At 42.8% G+C, this 16,498-nt stretch overlaps 1 protein-coding gene across 3 annotated transcripts in view; it reads right to left on the bottom strand.

The window, feature by feature from the left end:
- RAPGEF6 (Rap guanine nucleotide exchange factor 6) overlaps positions 1 to 16,498 on the bottom strand; it is a 118,298-nt gene that overhangs the window by 80,498 nt on the left and 21,302 nt on the right. For all 3 annotated transcript variants that reach the window (XM_031047344.2, XM_034066639.1, XM_034066638.1), the window contains exons 2-5: positions 12,706 to 12,776; positions 12,039 to 12,095; positions 10,659 to 10,742; positions 614 to 683 (exon numbers count right to left, since the gene is read on the bottom strand). In XM_031047344.2, the coding sequence (XP_030903204.2) occupies positions 614 to 683; positions 10,659 to 10,742; positions 12,039 to 12,095; positions 12,706 to 12,776 (282 nt within the window). The remainder of the gene's footprint in view (positions 1 to 613; positions 684 to 10,658; positions 10,743 to 12,038; positions 12,096 to 12,705; positions 12,777 to 16,498) is intronic.

Raw genomic sequence — 16,498 nt, 5'->3', positions numbered from 1 at the left:
CACCAACCTGGGAAGGGCTGAGTTACAAGCTGTAAGCATGTATGAACTTGGCAGTATTAGAAGTGTTGTGAAGAAGCACAAGGAACCTGGACATGGAAAAGGTCGATGTCAACTAAGCTGAAAACCTTATCCTTCAAGCTTGGCTAAGCAATCTTCTGTTCCCTCTCCTCTTACCTTAAAGCTTTCATGCTCTGTAGAACTGCAAGGACTAGGAATAAGAGGGCCTTTCTGTCCCTACTGGACCCAGCAGTGTCAGTAAATAGCAATGCTAGGGGCTGTGGGTACAAATAAAACATTCCAGATAGTAGTCTATCGTTGCCTGACTCCAGAATGCTCAATTCAGCCATAACTGATAGGCTTTTGAAACTCAAGTAAGCATAATTTCAGAAAGAATGACCTAATCATCATCATCATTTACCCATCTCGATTAAATTTACATAGCTATTGCTGTTACGATAGCAGCCATAGGTATAATTGAAATCAAGGCAATTCTGCTGCAATTTCACAGAACACTTTACAATAAGCTTTCTGCTATAACCCAGAAAGAATATGCTGAAACCAGCAATAGATTTAAATACATCTGAAAAAAAACAACCCAACATATCTGTCTTACCACAATCATTTCTGAAGGCTCCAATATGATACATTCGCATCCTCGCTTTCCTCCAGACTGCTTGCCAAAACTAGAGTGGGGTGGAAAAGAAGCAAACAAAAATGAGCTCAAAAGCCTGTTTTACCTTTTCAGTAATAAAAACAATTGGCACTGATGCATGTTACAAGAGCCTTAAAAACAAAGAAAAACTGATGAAAAACTCCTATGTGAAATAGTGTGACTAGACAGTACCATTATCATGTTCTTTTTAATTTACTCAGCACCCCTCATCTTGCCTGCTATGTAAAGCCTGAATATAAAGAATGTTCTTTTGTAAAGTCATTATTACTTGCAGATACTCAAACCTACTCGTAATGTGTTCCAGTGTCGACAAGAAAACATTAGTACATTTTAATTAAGCATTACATAGCCTTGGTAAAACAAATATACATACATTCTAAGAACTCCAAAGCACTTCTTTGCACACAGCATCATTAATAAGCATTCCCTCAACTCCCCATCCTCCCATACAGGAGGACAGAGAACCTCTTCTCTAAACCCAAGCTTTAATTTGTGACCTCTGCCTTTACGCTGCTGCTTGTGCCACCACAAGGAGCCTATCACTGTGATGGGTTCTGTTTAAGGAACATGAAAACCACACAAATGCAACAAAATGTGATGGGCGGCATTAATACAGTGATTAAAGAAAGAGACTAAAAGCAATCTGATGTGCTTCAGCTGATCAGAACACAAAAGACCAGAAGTGACTACAGGGAAATCCAATCTAGACATGGTATTATCCAAGCAGATGTATTGGTACTGGAACTACCAGCAAAAAGAGACACTGCTGTGGGGTACTGGGAGTGTTACAGACAAATAACCTCTTAAATCACTTCATTTGTGACTACAGCAGCCCCTGGAATTGAAAATGCCTGGCTTATCATAGGAAGCAAGTTTATCTTCACTCCAGAGCTGTTAGCTGGAGTTAGATGTGCTCGACCCACCCCGCTCACTGAGCAAAAGTGATCCCATGCAGATGCCAAAGAAAGAAAACCTCCTTGATTAACAGCATCGCAGCTGGATTAGCAGTTCAGTAGTTGTAGCTGTTACAAATTCAGACCATCAACAGCAATCCTGTTTTAACACATATTAGCAGGTGAAGTAACTGCATAATCAGTTAACTCAAAGCAGAGATTAATGTGTGAATTAGAAGGAGGTTGAGACAAGTGTGGAGCCAAATCCTCAAAAAGTGGGTCAGCTCCATCTGTTTTCACTAAGGTTATGTTTGGAAAGCACATCAGGAACTTCGGCCACACAAAATGTCTGAATTACACACATGGTCCTCTCGACAGCGAATACGCACTGAAACACCACCACTTTTTAGGGAACATTGAGAGGACTCATGATTTAAAACTATGTGATAGGGGAGCATAAAACAGCTCCTGTAGGATATGGGTGTTTTCAGGAAAGGAACTTAAGCAATGGAACTGTGAAGCTGTGCAAGCAAAGAAGGGCCTGGGGAGACCTTAGAGCAGCTCCACTGCCTAAAGGGGCTACAGGAAACCTGGAGAAGGGCTTGGGACAAGGGCCTGTAGGGACAGGCCAAGGTGAATGGCTTTAACCTGCCAGAGGGGAGACTGAGATGAGCTCTTAGTCAGAAGCTCTTCCCTGTGAGGGTGCTGAGGCGCTGGCACAGGGTGCCCAGAGAAGCTGTGGCTGCTCCATCCCTGGCAGTGTTCAAGGCCAGGATGTACCTTTCAGAGTGCTCTTCTTTGGCTCAGCTTTGAGTGCATTCGAGAGAAAAATATGGATTATGTCATGAAGAAATTAAACCCCATGTTTCTAGAAGACATTGGGGATGTTCATTAAGAAGAATGTTAAAGACTGGTGTTTTCAAAGTGTGGTGGTGGTTATGGCTGACAAAAACCTCTATGATGCCTCCTCTTTTGAGGGAGCTCTGTTGTGGTAGAATCGATAAAACATCCCATGATGTGCACCAGGAAATAATTAAACTTGACCTATTGACTTGTCAATATGAGTAGTTTATTCCTTAGCCTTGGAAGGGTGGGGTTTGTCTTTGGAATCTAATCCTTTTCTGAGCGTTTGGTTGTTGCAAAGTGCTTGATGGACCAGAAATGATAGTGCCAAGAGCTTGACCTTTGCTACAAGCGGTTGGTGTGCTTTTCCTGGCATTCCTGTTTACTGCCATTACTTCATTAGCAAATGCTGCAACATAAGCAGAGGGGAGCTTGACAGCAGCTGAATTCCAGGGATGTGTTTATGTAAAATAAAGCAAACAGAAAGCAAACCTCCCTCAGCCTCCAGTAGTTTGATAAATTGTTGTTATACAAGGGAAATACCGTGCTTGAATGACCTTCAGCATGCGACTGTAGCTTTTCCCTAACCACTGGGGATATAGCAATCAGTCATCTGCATTGTGATAAAGCAATAATGATTATTTTTGTTATGAAAAGCTGCAAAACCTGAAGCTTCCAGTTTTACCTAATTCCTTTAAAATTTTGTTTGGGGGGAGGGGGGGGGAATCTCCTGTCTTTAGTTTTCTATCGTATGGAAGAGAATTGGAACAATTTAACTTGGGCAGGGTTTCTTTGCAGTTGCAAATGACATGTTAGTAAAGTTATCTTCACTTTGGTTTCAGCTAAGAAATCATAATGTGGAATTTCATTTCACCTCAAAGTCAGAGCTGAAATGAAAAGCGACATTCCTGAACCAAATTAATTCTTGTACTAGTGGGAGTAGTTTGGTCATTCTCTCCAGTGCCTAGCAGATACACAATACTGTCATGCCTGCATCACATGCCGGGTGGAAAAAACATGAAGGCAGGCATGGAAATGTTAGCTCTGATTTGCTCACTGTAGATGCATGAAAATGTCAGTTTCTGCGTGAAACTTAGGAACATAGAATAGTTTGGGTTGGAAAGGACCTTAAGATCATCCAGTTCCAACCCCCCTGCCATGGGCAGAGACACCTCACACTAAACCACGGCACCCAAGGCTCTGTCCAACCTGGCCTTGAACACTGCTAGGAATGGAGCATTCACAGCCTCCCTCGGCAACCCATTCCAGTGCCTCACCACCCTTACTTGTGTTGCTGTGGCCTGCTGTAGCATGGGATGAGAACTGCAGTTGTTGTTTGTGACTCCATGGCACAGATTTTCCAGTAGACCATAAGCACAATCAATACTTGAAAGTTTAAACTGCTGTGCTCCTGTTAAATGTAGTGCTTTACCCTAACTGGATTACACTGATAACTGCATTGTTGGAATAATCTGAAGCTTCATAGAACCACAGAATGGCTTGGGTTGGAAGGGACCATAAAGCTCATTCAGTTCCAACCCCCCCTGCCATGGGCAGGGGCACCTTCCACTAGACCAGGTTGCTCCTCTTCATGGCATATATGATGAGATCCAAAAGAAAAGTGGGAAAACCTCACTGAGCTTTGGTGCTTTCAAGCAGAGAGTAGGAAAAACAATCCCATTAAGAATTTAAACCAATAGTGAAAGTGTGAGGAAACATGAAACTAATGTAAATTAAGGTCTATTTACAACACAGCAAAAACAATCAAAGGACATACTACCACAGGGACAGCCATGAAGATTTTAAACAACCCAACAATTAAAGCTTTGCTCAATCTGTGCATTTAATCACATATTTTAATAAGGTCTTGTATTTAACATCATTATTCTATAGCTTCCCCCTGTTGGAAGCCCAAGAAAGTCATGTTTCATAAAGCAACATGACACTTTTCTGATTTATAATTTTATTGTAAGCTCCTGTCACTTAATATTCATCTATTACATCTGCATCATTAATTTTCAGACACTCGCTCCCTGGCTTACAACACTGTCACAGGGAAAAAATGTCCTCCACATACCAAAGGCAGCTTTGTTTATCCTTGATTTATGGATGCTTCATTTGCAAGAAACCTGGTTTTCTTCCTGATTCACTGCTATTTCTAATTAAAAATGCTTAAGCAATTGCATCATGTGAGACAGGAATGTAAGTCAAACTGGCATGGCATCACATACCAACCACTAATGGGCGTTCAGGCCACAGGAGCAGATGAGAGCTGCTGAAACGTCAAAGCCCAGAACTGCAAATAACACTGTTCTCAGCACCAGGCATTTCAGCCACTTCATCTGTCCCTTTTTCACTGCATCACTTGCTAATATAGGGGAAAAAAACCCTGTGACTGCAGACCCCAGCTCCAAAACCTTCCCATTTTAAGATGTAAGCACCTGAGTATGCACTTGATTTTACTGACATGGGAGATGGATCAGAATTGATTAAAACTAAGCAAGCTACTTAGAAAAGCCTCCACCATAATGTATCTTTAACACAGTAAAGGAGTTCTTTAAATAGGATGTACACAAACACAGCTTTCTAAAGAGAAACGTTTAAAATTGCTTCATCACCAGCTGTTAAGCAACCCCAGTATCTGGTGCTGAAACGCATCTGGAATTTCAAGGCTGACAAACGTGAGGAACAGCACTCAGACTGAACCGGAGAATTTCTCCATGATCAATACGTGAAGTTGTTCATTGCTGGTGATGGTTTCTCATTCTGCAGTACTGAAAATACAGTACATGCTTTCAAGGTAAACACACAGCCTGTCCTGAAGAGCTTTCAGCCTACAAACAGATGGAGGCTGTGACAGAATGCCTTATTATTTGTTTGAACACTCATTAGCAGACATCTTCAAATCCACAATATTCTACCACATCCTGAATCAGTATTTTCAGACATTTCATGCATCAAAGCCTTCGATGACGAGATGTCAGGCACTTGAAGAGCTGCTCTGTGTTTTTCCAGGAGCTACAGAATCACAAAGTTGGTATCAATGACACACGCAGTTATCTGCAATGGTGATGAAATGTCAATAGAGCTATCCGCAGTGATACTCGGTCCTGTATTACATCTGGGACTGGGCTGGGACACTGATACCTCCGTTTATCAGTGTAACAAACAAATGGGTTGCAATCTGTTGCAGATCCTTTGCTCTTATGAATATTCTTGTCTCTCAACCTGCCTCTCAGGCTGCTTTTAGGAGCATGAAGACAAACTGTACTTTCTGCCATTGTGACCCCGTGCATCCCGCAGCCTGGCTGGCTTTCTCCAATGCACAAAACATCTCGCATGCAAGTGCACAGCTTGGCCTGAAGAGACAAAGTGTATAAGAAATGGATGTGCTGTTTGTTGGGCATTTGTCACAAGTCAGGACTTACCTTTCATCTGAAAAGCATTTTTCCTCTCCTCAAAATTACCTCTTGAACAAACAGCTGCTCCAGCAAACAGCCAGGATATCTACTGCAGTGTAGCTGCTGTAAAATCCAGTTACCGCTGAGTGTACTACACAGGTATATTATGGATGGCTTGGAGCAGCCATTAGTATTATTAAACCCTAATCTAAATCCTCCAAAAATGTAAGTTTACCCTTAAATTCCTTGTCATTGGCTGGGAAGTAACAAAGAGGGGAAACCTATACAGCCACGTAACTGGCAGAGAAACAGCCGTACTCACTGTGGATGGAGAGTGCAGAACGGTGGTCTATGAGTGTAAGTGACACTGAAATCCTCATGGGAATAACTCGGCTTTCTGTGCATCTGCACGGAGGTCTTAATTTCTCAGACTAAGCATCATCTGATACACTAGGCTAGGGGAAACCTCACGGGTCCCTCACTGGGGATGCAATGACACAGCACAGAACCATCAGGAGCCCATGGAGCAGCATCTCCCACTGCACTGCAGACCCCTGAGCAGCCCCACAGGCACCCTGATTTGCAGAACAGAGTAAGGAGATGGGGATAAACGCTTACACGAGCACAGAGCAAAAGCTTCAGCAAGTGCAGGTGGCAGGGTTTACACAATGCTACAGGCTGTGCAAGGCCTGAGTAACTTAAATGTAAAAACACTACTTAACTCCATCAGAACAGGGTTTAAAGGCAACCTGAAACCACAAGATCACAGAAGGGTTTGGGTTGGAAGGGACCTTAAAGATCATTCACTTCCAACCCCCCTGGTTGAATGCATGATACCAATTTCAACTAATGATCAGTCATCAAGCCCATTTTCACATTAGCTCTCTGGAACAACATTGAGCAGGTTTATCTCTTAAGCTTGCTGAAAGTTTTAATTGGGAATGATTTTGGAGACTGCATGACATGCTACTTGGTTTATGGGCTGCAAGCACAACATGTCTGTTCTAATTACTTTATACGCTGAACACGATGATGCTTTGAGGAAGCCTTTATCTTACCTACCGCCTTCTGTGAAGCTCTGCAGCTATTCCAGGCCGTATTATTAGATAGTCCCAGTAAAATTGTATTTTAGCTATATACAAACTGCACATTGCCCTTTGCTTCCAATTTCACATTTCTTGGACTTTTTTAGTTTAATCAATAAAGAAAACCTATTTCTGTGGTGCAATCAGCATCCTTTGCAGTCTATAAAACTTCTGCAGGGCAGCTGTTGTAAGAACTGAAGGAAATTACTGGGGGAGCAGGACGATGGACAAGCTTATCCGGTTATTTAGTTATGACAGATTAAGTACACTCGTTCTTCATTCTTTTACCTTTCTTAGAAGATTGTTCCATGTCAAAAGAGATGCTTTTAGTCTGCAACATCTTCTCAGCCCTTACTCAATGGCTGCACCTCCAGTACAAGGAGAAGCACTCGGGGAGACCAGGATGCACAGTCCCTCCTCACCACTGTGTTGCTTCTTCCCATCCACGCTCCCTTTTCCTCAGGGTATTTTCATCGCAGCACCAGCACTGCCAGAAGAATTTCAACACCACCAGCCCCATCTGAATTAATTAGCTTTACAAAATACATTTATTGGGAGCATTCCCAGGCTGTTCGTTTACTTCCTGGCTGTCAGGCACCGCTACAAGTTACAGCCACCACTTACAGAAATACCCAGAGAAAACAGCACCTCCGAGAGCCACAAAGGCACTGAGCAGCCACGGCTTCTGATCCAGGGTATAAAGATCCAACCAGTCTTGATAAGTACAAGGGATGAAAACCTCAAGCTGTCTTTTTGAAAGCAGAAGAATTATCTACAGCATTAGTTGCAAGAGCTTCCACGTGTGAAGCCAGTACACAGAGTGTCATCCTAAGACCTTTGTCACACAAACAGCAAGAAAGGGAAGGCTCTATTGTTCCAACAGGTATCACCATTCACAACCTTACTGGCACGTGCAAGTTGGTCAGAAATGGTGCTTCCTGTATGGCAGCAGTAGGGTGGCACATGTATGTATTTAGACCTCTGCAGCTTAAGGAAGAAAAGCAATATTCCACACCACAGCCATTGGGACTCGCGTTGGGATGGAGATGAGAATGAAGAGGAAGAGCTAAAGAAGCACCAGGACACAGCTTGGATACAGCAAGTACGGTTTATAAAGAAAGGACTATTTAACAAAGTTGAATCCGGGATCAGTGAGAGAGAAAAGCCAATACACCTCTTACTGGCAGGAGCTGGGAATGCAGGAGCTCTGAGCTGCTGGTTTGCTTTGTCAGTGAATGGCACAGACTCGGAGCAGCTTGCAGGAAACAGCAGTATAGATTTTAGAAGTGAAACTGATCGGGCTTTAGATGATGTATGTGAGGTATGAATATGTTTGAAAATGAAGTTACAGACAGCAAAATGTCAAGTTTTCTAAAGTGCAAGAAACCAAAGTTGTGCAAAATGCAAGTCTTCAATCTATGCTCTTATTATACTGTTATCTAAGTTCTGTTATACTGTTATTCACAACTATTAATACAAGCCAAGCTAAAATCATTTCAACCTGAGCTGCTCTTTGCAACACAGAGCTGGGGTTCCTCTTTCATTATGACAGTTTCCTTGATCCTCGCATTTGTGCCTCCTTTTACCCAAGAAGAGAAAGGGAAATGACTTACTGAGTCATTGAAGCACCTACAACTGTCATTGAAAAGATAGCACAGTGCAACCACGAGTCCATTTCGACCAAAATCAGTGTTTTTAGCCAATAAATGCACTACCTGAAGAGGACAATGACTCCTATTTTCTTCTCTTCTGAGGTTTTGGAAGGGCTCAGAAAAGTGTTTGTTTTTACTGCAACTACATCCTGAATGTTTCAAGACTTTGTATTTTTCCCTTCAAGGTTCAATTCTCACAGCTGTAGGAGGCTGTCATCCACATAATTGGCTTCAGAAGTTCCTCTAGGCCCTTTATATATCTCCTATGGCTAATCTCGCTGTGAGTAATCGCCTTCAAATATCCCGTTCACATGAATTAACTTGATTAACAAGCAAGGTTAATACAAAAACTCCTTAACTCGCTGACATGATTCCCCTTCCACAGAATCCGTCAATCCTGTTGGGTTGTGCCAGCCATTGCTTTCATGTTAAGAAGCAAACTCTTTTCTTACTATGCCAAATCTATTGACAAATCCATTCTCCAGGCAGCAACCCGTAATCAAGGTTATGGCATCTCTGTACCTGATATTACTGACTTGCTGACTGCTTCTTGCCTTAAAAATCTTATAGGGCTTTTCTCATCGTGATCATCAGTGTCAGGATATTGAACAGATTCACTGTACCTGGCTGCAAGCTTTACTCCTCCAATTTTTAAGCCAATTTCTGAGTTATAGCTTACATACAAATCCATGCAAGTCAAATAGAAAGCCCTTTTCAAGCACAGGGAGCCACAGCTCACACCCTTACTCATTCAAACACATATAGACAGTTAACAGAGCGGTGTCTGCCCACATCCTTATGCTTCCATGGGGCTACGCCTCTTCCAAGCTTGAATCTGCACTCTACTTCCAAAAGATCTGCAGAAGAAAATTGAGGTTCCCCTGATGCTCTGTTGACTCTGAAACTACCAACTGGTAAACAGTGAATGCAAAGGAAGGTGAGCTTAGCCTACATCTTAACCTTACTGAGTTTGCACCTGTCTACTTATGATCTCCTTCTATCTGTCAAGGTAACATGGGGCAGATGACAGAAGCAGGAGTACTGTTGGGAAGGTACCAGGAAACAATCAGTAAAGCATCACTACCTTCCAGCCTTATTTATAGAAATGGAAGGTATCTCACCACCAGTCCATTGTACAACACTGTCTCATACAGTTATTAAGCACAAGTTGCTAGACAGGTAGTTTATAATGAAATCCTGAACTTTGACTACAAAATGAAACAGATTCAAACCAGCAAACAAAAAGCCCTGAAATAGACAGAAGTTCTTTAAATACAAAGTGTTTGTCAAATGCTCCAGAGGACAAATAGAGATTGGCATTACAATGTCACAATTCAAAAGCCATAAGTGGGGAGCAGAAGCGTTACAAAGCATACCCAAGGACTGAGTTTCCAGCTAGAACCCGTTTGCTAACTGTTACCTGTTTTGCAGAGCTCCTCTGTCTGCCCAGTTCTTCCAGACTGACAATTATTCAAATCTGGCTTTGACCTTCTTGTGTATTTAAACCTCCTTTCAGACTGACTCATGATCAGGAATTTCGTTGGGCACAAGGCAATAATGCATAACATGAAGTATTGCTTCAATGTAATTAAAACTGTGCTAATTACCATTATCCAAGGCACTGATTCATATGAAAAGAGCCTGTAAGTGACTGGTCACTGTGCAGCTCCCTCCACTAAAGATGTGTCATATGAGCTATTCGAGACCAGGGAAAGTAACTTTAGTTTATCCCATTGTACTTAAAAACAGGCAAAAAAGCATCGTATTTTAAAGTCTACACTGAGGTTGGATAACGCAGGGATGTAACTGGAACAACACGCAAAGTGGGCTGTGCTCTTCCTTCTCCCATTCCCATGTCCAACAACACGTCTCCTTCCCTACCGATGTGTGTGTGGCACCAGGGATGAAGCAAAGGGGAGAAGGACTTCCCATGTGTCCCAGAATCAAAAGCACTGGCGGAAATAAAATGGCTCAAAGATTTCAGCTTCCTCTTGCACTCCTTAGCTCCTAGTTAACAGCTATTTTAGTTCCTCCTATTGTACATGTGTGCATTTCTCCTTCAGCTCCTCTGACACTGGAGAGATCCTGCCTTAAATAACAACTTTACATACCTGCAAGGTGGTAAAAACATGGAATCCTTCATGAGCACAGACCCAGAAAGCAGTATGTACCAGCATCTTGCAATGGTTTCCGAGCTGTAGGAAAAAAGAAATCATTGGCATCTCCTTTCTTCTTACAGCAACTCTGAAATATGCATAATCCAAGATGTTATTGCTGTAAACTACTGATCTGCCACTCTATCAATGGGATATGCAGGCTGGAAATCCACAAATTGTCATTAAATGCTACCAAGAATTAAACGTCTTTAAAAGGTCTACACCCAAAATGTTCCTTATGCCTTAAAATTTGACTTTTCAATCAACTGAAGTATTTATTTCATGAAAATGAAATGATTCACTTTCAGTAAAAACATTTCCTTCCAGTTTAAGTGCACATAAAGCTACAGATACAGGAAAATTGTTATCCCGTCCTGAAGCAGATAAGCAGTTCAACACACGATACTACACAGACCTGTCAAGTGTTACAGATAAAATACGAGACACATACCTGACTCCTGCTTTGTATTCCTCCCTCTCTGCATTCGCATAGCATGCACACGTGGCACTGTGTCCCACTGTGCCATTGGATCCCAAATGGATGCCCAGGGGGATAGCCAACATTACAACTCACAGCCCATAGGTCTGCACAGAGGTTTTATTGCTGTGAATTTTGCCTCTTCTTAAGAGCACTGCAATGCTACTTCCCAGCTGCAGCCCAACATCCCCTTCCTTTTCCACCACACAACCACACATATACACAGACCTGGTGCTGGAGCAGGTTTGTGTCACAGACACCCACAATATGAACTAGTAGGTGGCATCTCATTTCGGCTCATGTACTGGGAGGTGTGCCTTATATAGAAAGCTGGGATTAGCTGTGAGAGGATAAATACACCATAAGCAATGCTAAAATATGAGGGGGGGGAAATATATTTGCCTCTTGGCAGAAACCTAAAAAGAACCCTGAGCTAAAATACTAATTCTAGTGATATAAAAGAAGAGGTGGTGTTCGAGCTCCATCCTCCTCTGTACAAGATACTCCCACAATCAGTGCCAGCTCCAGGGGAAGAGTGCCACCTACTGAGTTGTCACCACGGCTCCCACGTGTGACACTAATTGCTTTTCCATGGACCTTGCCTGTGCACAGACACACACTTCTGCTGTCCGTGAGAGCTGTGCTGGCAATGCATGGGCAGTGCTAAGATGCCAACATCATACCACTGGTACAACTGCCTCCTGCCAGAGCTTTTAACCAGCCCGGTCAAGCTTAAATGTTGTAAAGCCTTCTATTTACAAGGAGAAAATGAGTAAAAAGGGATTTATTACAGTGTGAAATGCAGTGATTTTGTTTACACTTTTACTGAAGAACTCCAACAAGTGGTAGGTACTTACCAAAAGAGAACTTGGTTGCCCTTGTACCGCTCATAGCGGGCACTTGATGACATTATTCTGAGAGAGAAGGAGAAGTTTAATTTCAATTTTAATCCCCAAAGACCATAAGCCATTAATCACCACATTTCAGCAGAATCCCTTTACGGCTTAAGACCTTAAATTCAACTATTTTTATGTTCTAAACAAAGGATGTGCTTAACCATAAAATTCAAATTATTACGGTGTTCCTCATTATCCAGATAGAGAGTATACAGCATGTTCCCTAAGTGTTTAAAGCACTCCCACACGTTGGAATTACCCATAGCAACAGAGCTGAAGGAACTAAAATACTTCCAACGCACTTTTTGTGCTTTGTTGGCCTTCCATTTTATGTATTCCGAGATTATCCGAATGTCTGAGGCATTAAAAAGCTTTTGTGATGTGGACTTAACACAGGGCACTGTCTACACAGGCCTTTGTAGGCAGATGGGAGCAATCTCTGCCTTCGTCCTTAGCAAAGCTAATTAGTTTAGATTCCATGCAATGTTACTGCAGTAACTTAACTCAGCAACGACTTGGCCAATGCTCCAAGTGCCAGCAGACAAAAGCTTTGCTCATCTCCACAAAACCACAGCCATGGATACCAGATACTGTGCTGAGCAACACTAACTAGCTCCAGAGCACTTACCTGAGCTGATGTTCCCTGAAATGTGAGAGTATGTCCAGTCCATGAAGGAAAGAATAGATTGTACTTAAGTCCTAAAAGAAAGGGAAAAAGAAGACAAGACATGAGCAACTTCGTTCACAGCATCTTAGCACTTCTGCATCACCTTCTCAGGTTCTGCAGTAAGTTACACAGACTTAGATCATTCTAGAGACAAAGCCCAAATGAGCAGATAGGTCAGGACACAGGCAGACTTGCAGAACCCTCTCCACGCTTAAGCTGTGAAAGCAAAAGAGTGAAGTCCAATTGATGAATAAACACCAGAAAAAGATTCATTGCCAATATATCTGGAAATATGATTTCCATGAACAGACACAGCAGCGAGATGTGCAATAGGGCAAACAGGACAGTCCCAGCCACCCAAGGTCAAAAGTTGTTGAGACTTGTAATACCTCTTTAAAGAGGGAAGTTTGCAAAATTAGTTTGCTAGTAGCAAAGAACCCTAGTGAAAACCTAAACCACATGGTTCTCTGCACTGTATATAGTGGCTAAATTGCTTTTAATAGTAACAGGGTTATATTTAGAGAGAAAAAGCTATTTCATGTTCACCTCAGACCTAGGCAGCAGCCCTAGTAGAAACTCCACTCCATCCCACTGCCTCTCTAACCTCACCAGAAGGTAACAGTATAAGTTGCTCCAATTTACTCTTTGGAAAAGATGAAGACAACAAAGGTTTAGATTTGTCTCCCACCTCCTACTCCCAAGTCTCAGGATCACATCAGTGCCATCATTAGCAAAGAGCATTTTTGAAGCAGCAATATTAGAACATGAAGGTTATCTCCCTTTAGGAGCTGGACTCTACGTGGATGCTGTAATGAGGAGATACAGCTGTTTAAACTTCTCACGCCACAGAACCCTCTTCAGACACAAAAATATCTGTGCTGATGGTGCAGACCACATGCTGGGAACAGCTCACTGGGGCTATTCATCATTTAATTTACTGTCCTGAACAGGTGGGCTGGTAGCGCTAAATACAGGCACAACAAAACCTTTATACGCCCCATAGCAGTCTTTCCAGTTCAGCCCTGGAAAATATGCTCTGAGTTTTAAAGTGCTGCATTTACACCATGTTTACAAAGGATAAATCAATATGAATTCCAGCCTCAGGATTTACAATGGATTTACTTTAGGAAAGTTCTTTGGCTTAATAGTCAATGTTTAGAAATACAGTGGCTATAGACTGTTAAATCAAATGAAAGGTCAGACGTAATTGCAGGCCATGTAAAACCAATAAAACTCCAGATTTCTTCTTTTTTTCTTTTTAAATGTCATTACCCAAACCCATGAAAATTAAACAGAAGGCCTGAATGCTGAACACATACACTCATAAAGCACCCGTTTCACACACATCAACCTCATTTTAATCCTCCGACCGTGAATTGCCACAAACCCGATGGTCGGAGCCAAACACCCAAGAGCACTGGCTATGAAGCAGGCTCCAAACACCAAACTCACACACAGCCTGCAACAGATGTCTATCTGGCCACCAAAGGTCATTCGAGGTACCAGACAGATCAGGTTTTGAGCTCTTCCCTATTCTAAGCAGGGAATTGCTTCAACTTCACCACTCGGCATAGGAATGCAGCAAAAATATCCTTCAACTGTACAATCCCTTATTATAGTATCTTAGTACTTAAAGGATTCATGGAGCAACTGAAATAAACCCTGTGTGCCACTTTCTTCCTCCTCCACCTGGATATCCACCTCTCGGGATAGAAGAGCACTTGGACTGGCTGTAAAGGAAGGACAAGCAGTGGATGCTCTCAATGGATGCTCTCAACTCCTCTTGGAAGCTGGGCTACCAGGCAGCCATGAGGAATTAACTCTTCAGTGTTCCAATTAAAGCTGAATTTATCAGCATTCACAACTCACAGCATTTATACACGCTTTCCAACATTTTCCATTGTATTTCTACCTAGTTAAGGCTAAGATACAAAATAATGTCTAACAATATGGTTTAGATTAGCACTTGTGTTGTTTTAAGTTACAAAAAGTTGTAAGCAGAACAAAAGCTTATGTTTGTAATTCATTGTGGTTGTCCCGTCCCTGGCAATGTTCAAGGCCAGGCTAGACAGGGCTTGGAGCAGCCTGCTCTAGTGGAAGGTGTCCCTGCCCATAGCAGGGGGCTGGAATTGGATGAGTTTTCAGGTCCCTTCCAGCCCAAACCAGTCCACGATTCATGTTTAATCACAAAGTTTTGCAGTTGTACACATGTAAAATAACCATGTCCTTACTTGAGGATCATTCTCTGCAGCCCCATAGCAAGTTAATGCAGCTTGGGCTGCCTCCTGCTCTCCACCTGCAGCCAGCTTGACCAAACAGGACTACTGTACGGACCCAGCATGCTTACTTAGGAGCTTGATGAATGAACAGTTGGTAAATTAAAGAGATAAGCATTTGCTTAAAGGGATTCATGCCTGGAAAGCATCCCTCAGCTCAGATGTGGGCTGAGATGTACAGCAGCAGAGGGAGCAGGACAGGGAAGGCAAAGCTTCCTATTCCCTCAGTGCAGCAGAAGGCATTTAGCTTACACTGACCAGTTTAATGATAAATGAAGTCAGACCCATCATATTGTGCACTACCGAACCATGTTTCAACCAGCTAAATATATCAGCTACTCATACATCAGTTTCTATGGGCATTTTTAAATCAGGATCTGTATCACTCCCCCTAAAAATAACTGACTTTTAAAGCAATCACCTCTCCTATTTAAAGCAGAGCAGGTAATTTTGTTGGGTGCCACTAAGCACAAGAGTAATCCCACAATCACATCTCCGGGGAAGGGCTATGGGCTGTCCCCATCCTGTGGTGCACCAAAGGCACTGGTCCCATGCAATTTACACGTCCCACTGAAATAACACCTTTTTCATTTGTTTAAATAGATCCTGCACAGCCAGATAGTGAAGTTCCTCCTCACCCTCCCATGCCACTTCAAAGCCTAAACAGGCTTTCCTTGAGGTCCCTTCCAACCTGGTGTTCTACGATCCACGGAGGTTACCTGCAGCTCATCTAGCCCATGTGAAAATTCCTATCAGCCGTACTCTGCAAAGTTTCCTCCCTTACTCCCATCTCATTTAAGTGCTCATAACTGCACTGATATTAAGTTTGAGAGGCTACGCTGAGAGTCTCATATTTCCATAGCCAAGGAACACAATTTAACCCCACTGGGGCTGCAGGCAGTGAGTGGCCAGTGCCAGGCACACACTGTGGCCACCTCATGGAGGGATGCTGCCAGCCCAGCTGCACCATGCACCCAAAAACTCCTCTGTTGGAGCTTAAAGTGTTCATTGCTCAAATTCCAGGTTTATAAACCTGAAAATAGGATTGGAAGCTGTTATTTTTAGAAATGGAGTTATGTGGGTGCGCCGGTTATAAAGAGCAAACACAATCAGGGTACAAAGGGTAGAGATAATTTGCACGGGTACCCACTAGGAATAAAAAAGGGCTATAAAAGAATGGTGCCAAAGGGCAACAGTCAGTGCCACAACAGCAGAACACAGAGTATTCACTGGAAAGTTACCCCTTCCATGCAAGAAGTCTGGGGAGGAGCTATTTACAAGGGCCTATATGGAAAGGACAAAGGGAATGTCTTTAACCTGCCAGACGGGAGACTGAGATGAGCTCTTAGGCAGAAGCTCTTCCCTGTGAGGGTGCTGAGGTGCTGGCACAGGGTGCCCAGAGAAGCTGTGGCTGCCCCATCCCTGGCAGTGTTCAAGGCCAGGTTGGACACAGGGGCTTGGAGCAGCTGCTGCAGTGG

Source organism: Melopsittacus undulatus, chromosome 10 (assembly GCF_012275295.1).
Source record: "Melopsittacus undulatus isolate bMelUnd1 chromosome 10, bMelUnd1.mat.Z, whole genome shotgun sequence".
Lineage (NCBI taxonomy): Eukaryota > Metazoa > Chordata > Aves > Psittaciformes > Psittaculidae > Melopsittacus > Melopsittacus undulatus.
The sequence above is the reverse complement of the archived record's forward strand: the minus strand, read 5'-3'. Positions and strand labels throughout refer to the sequence as shown.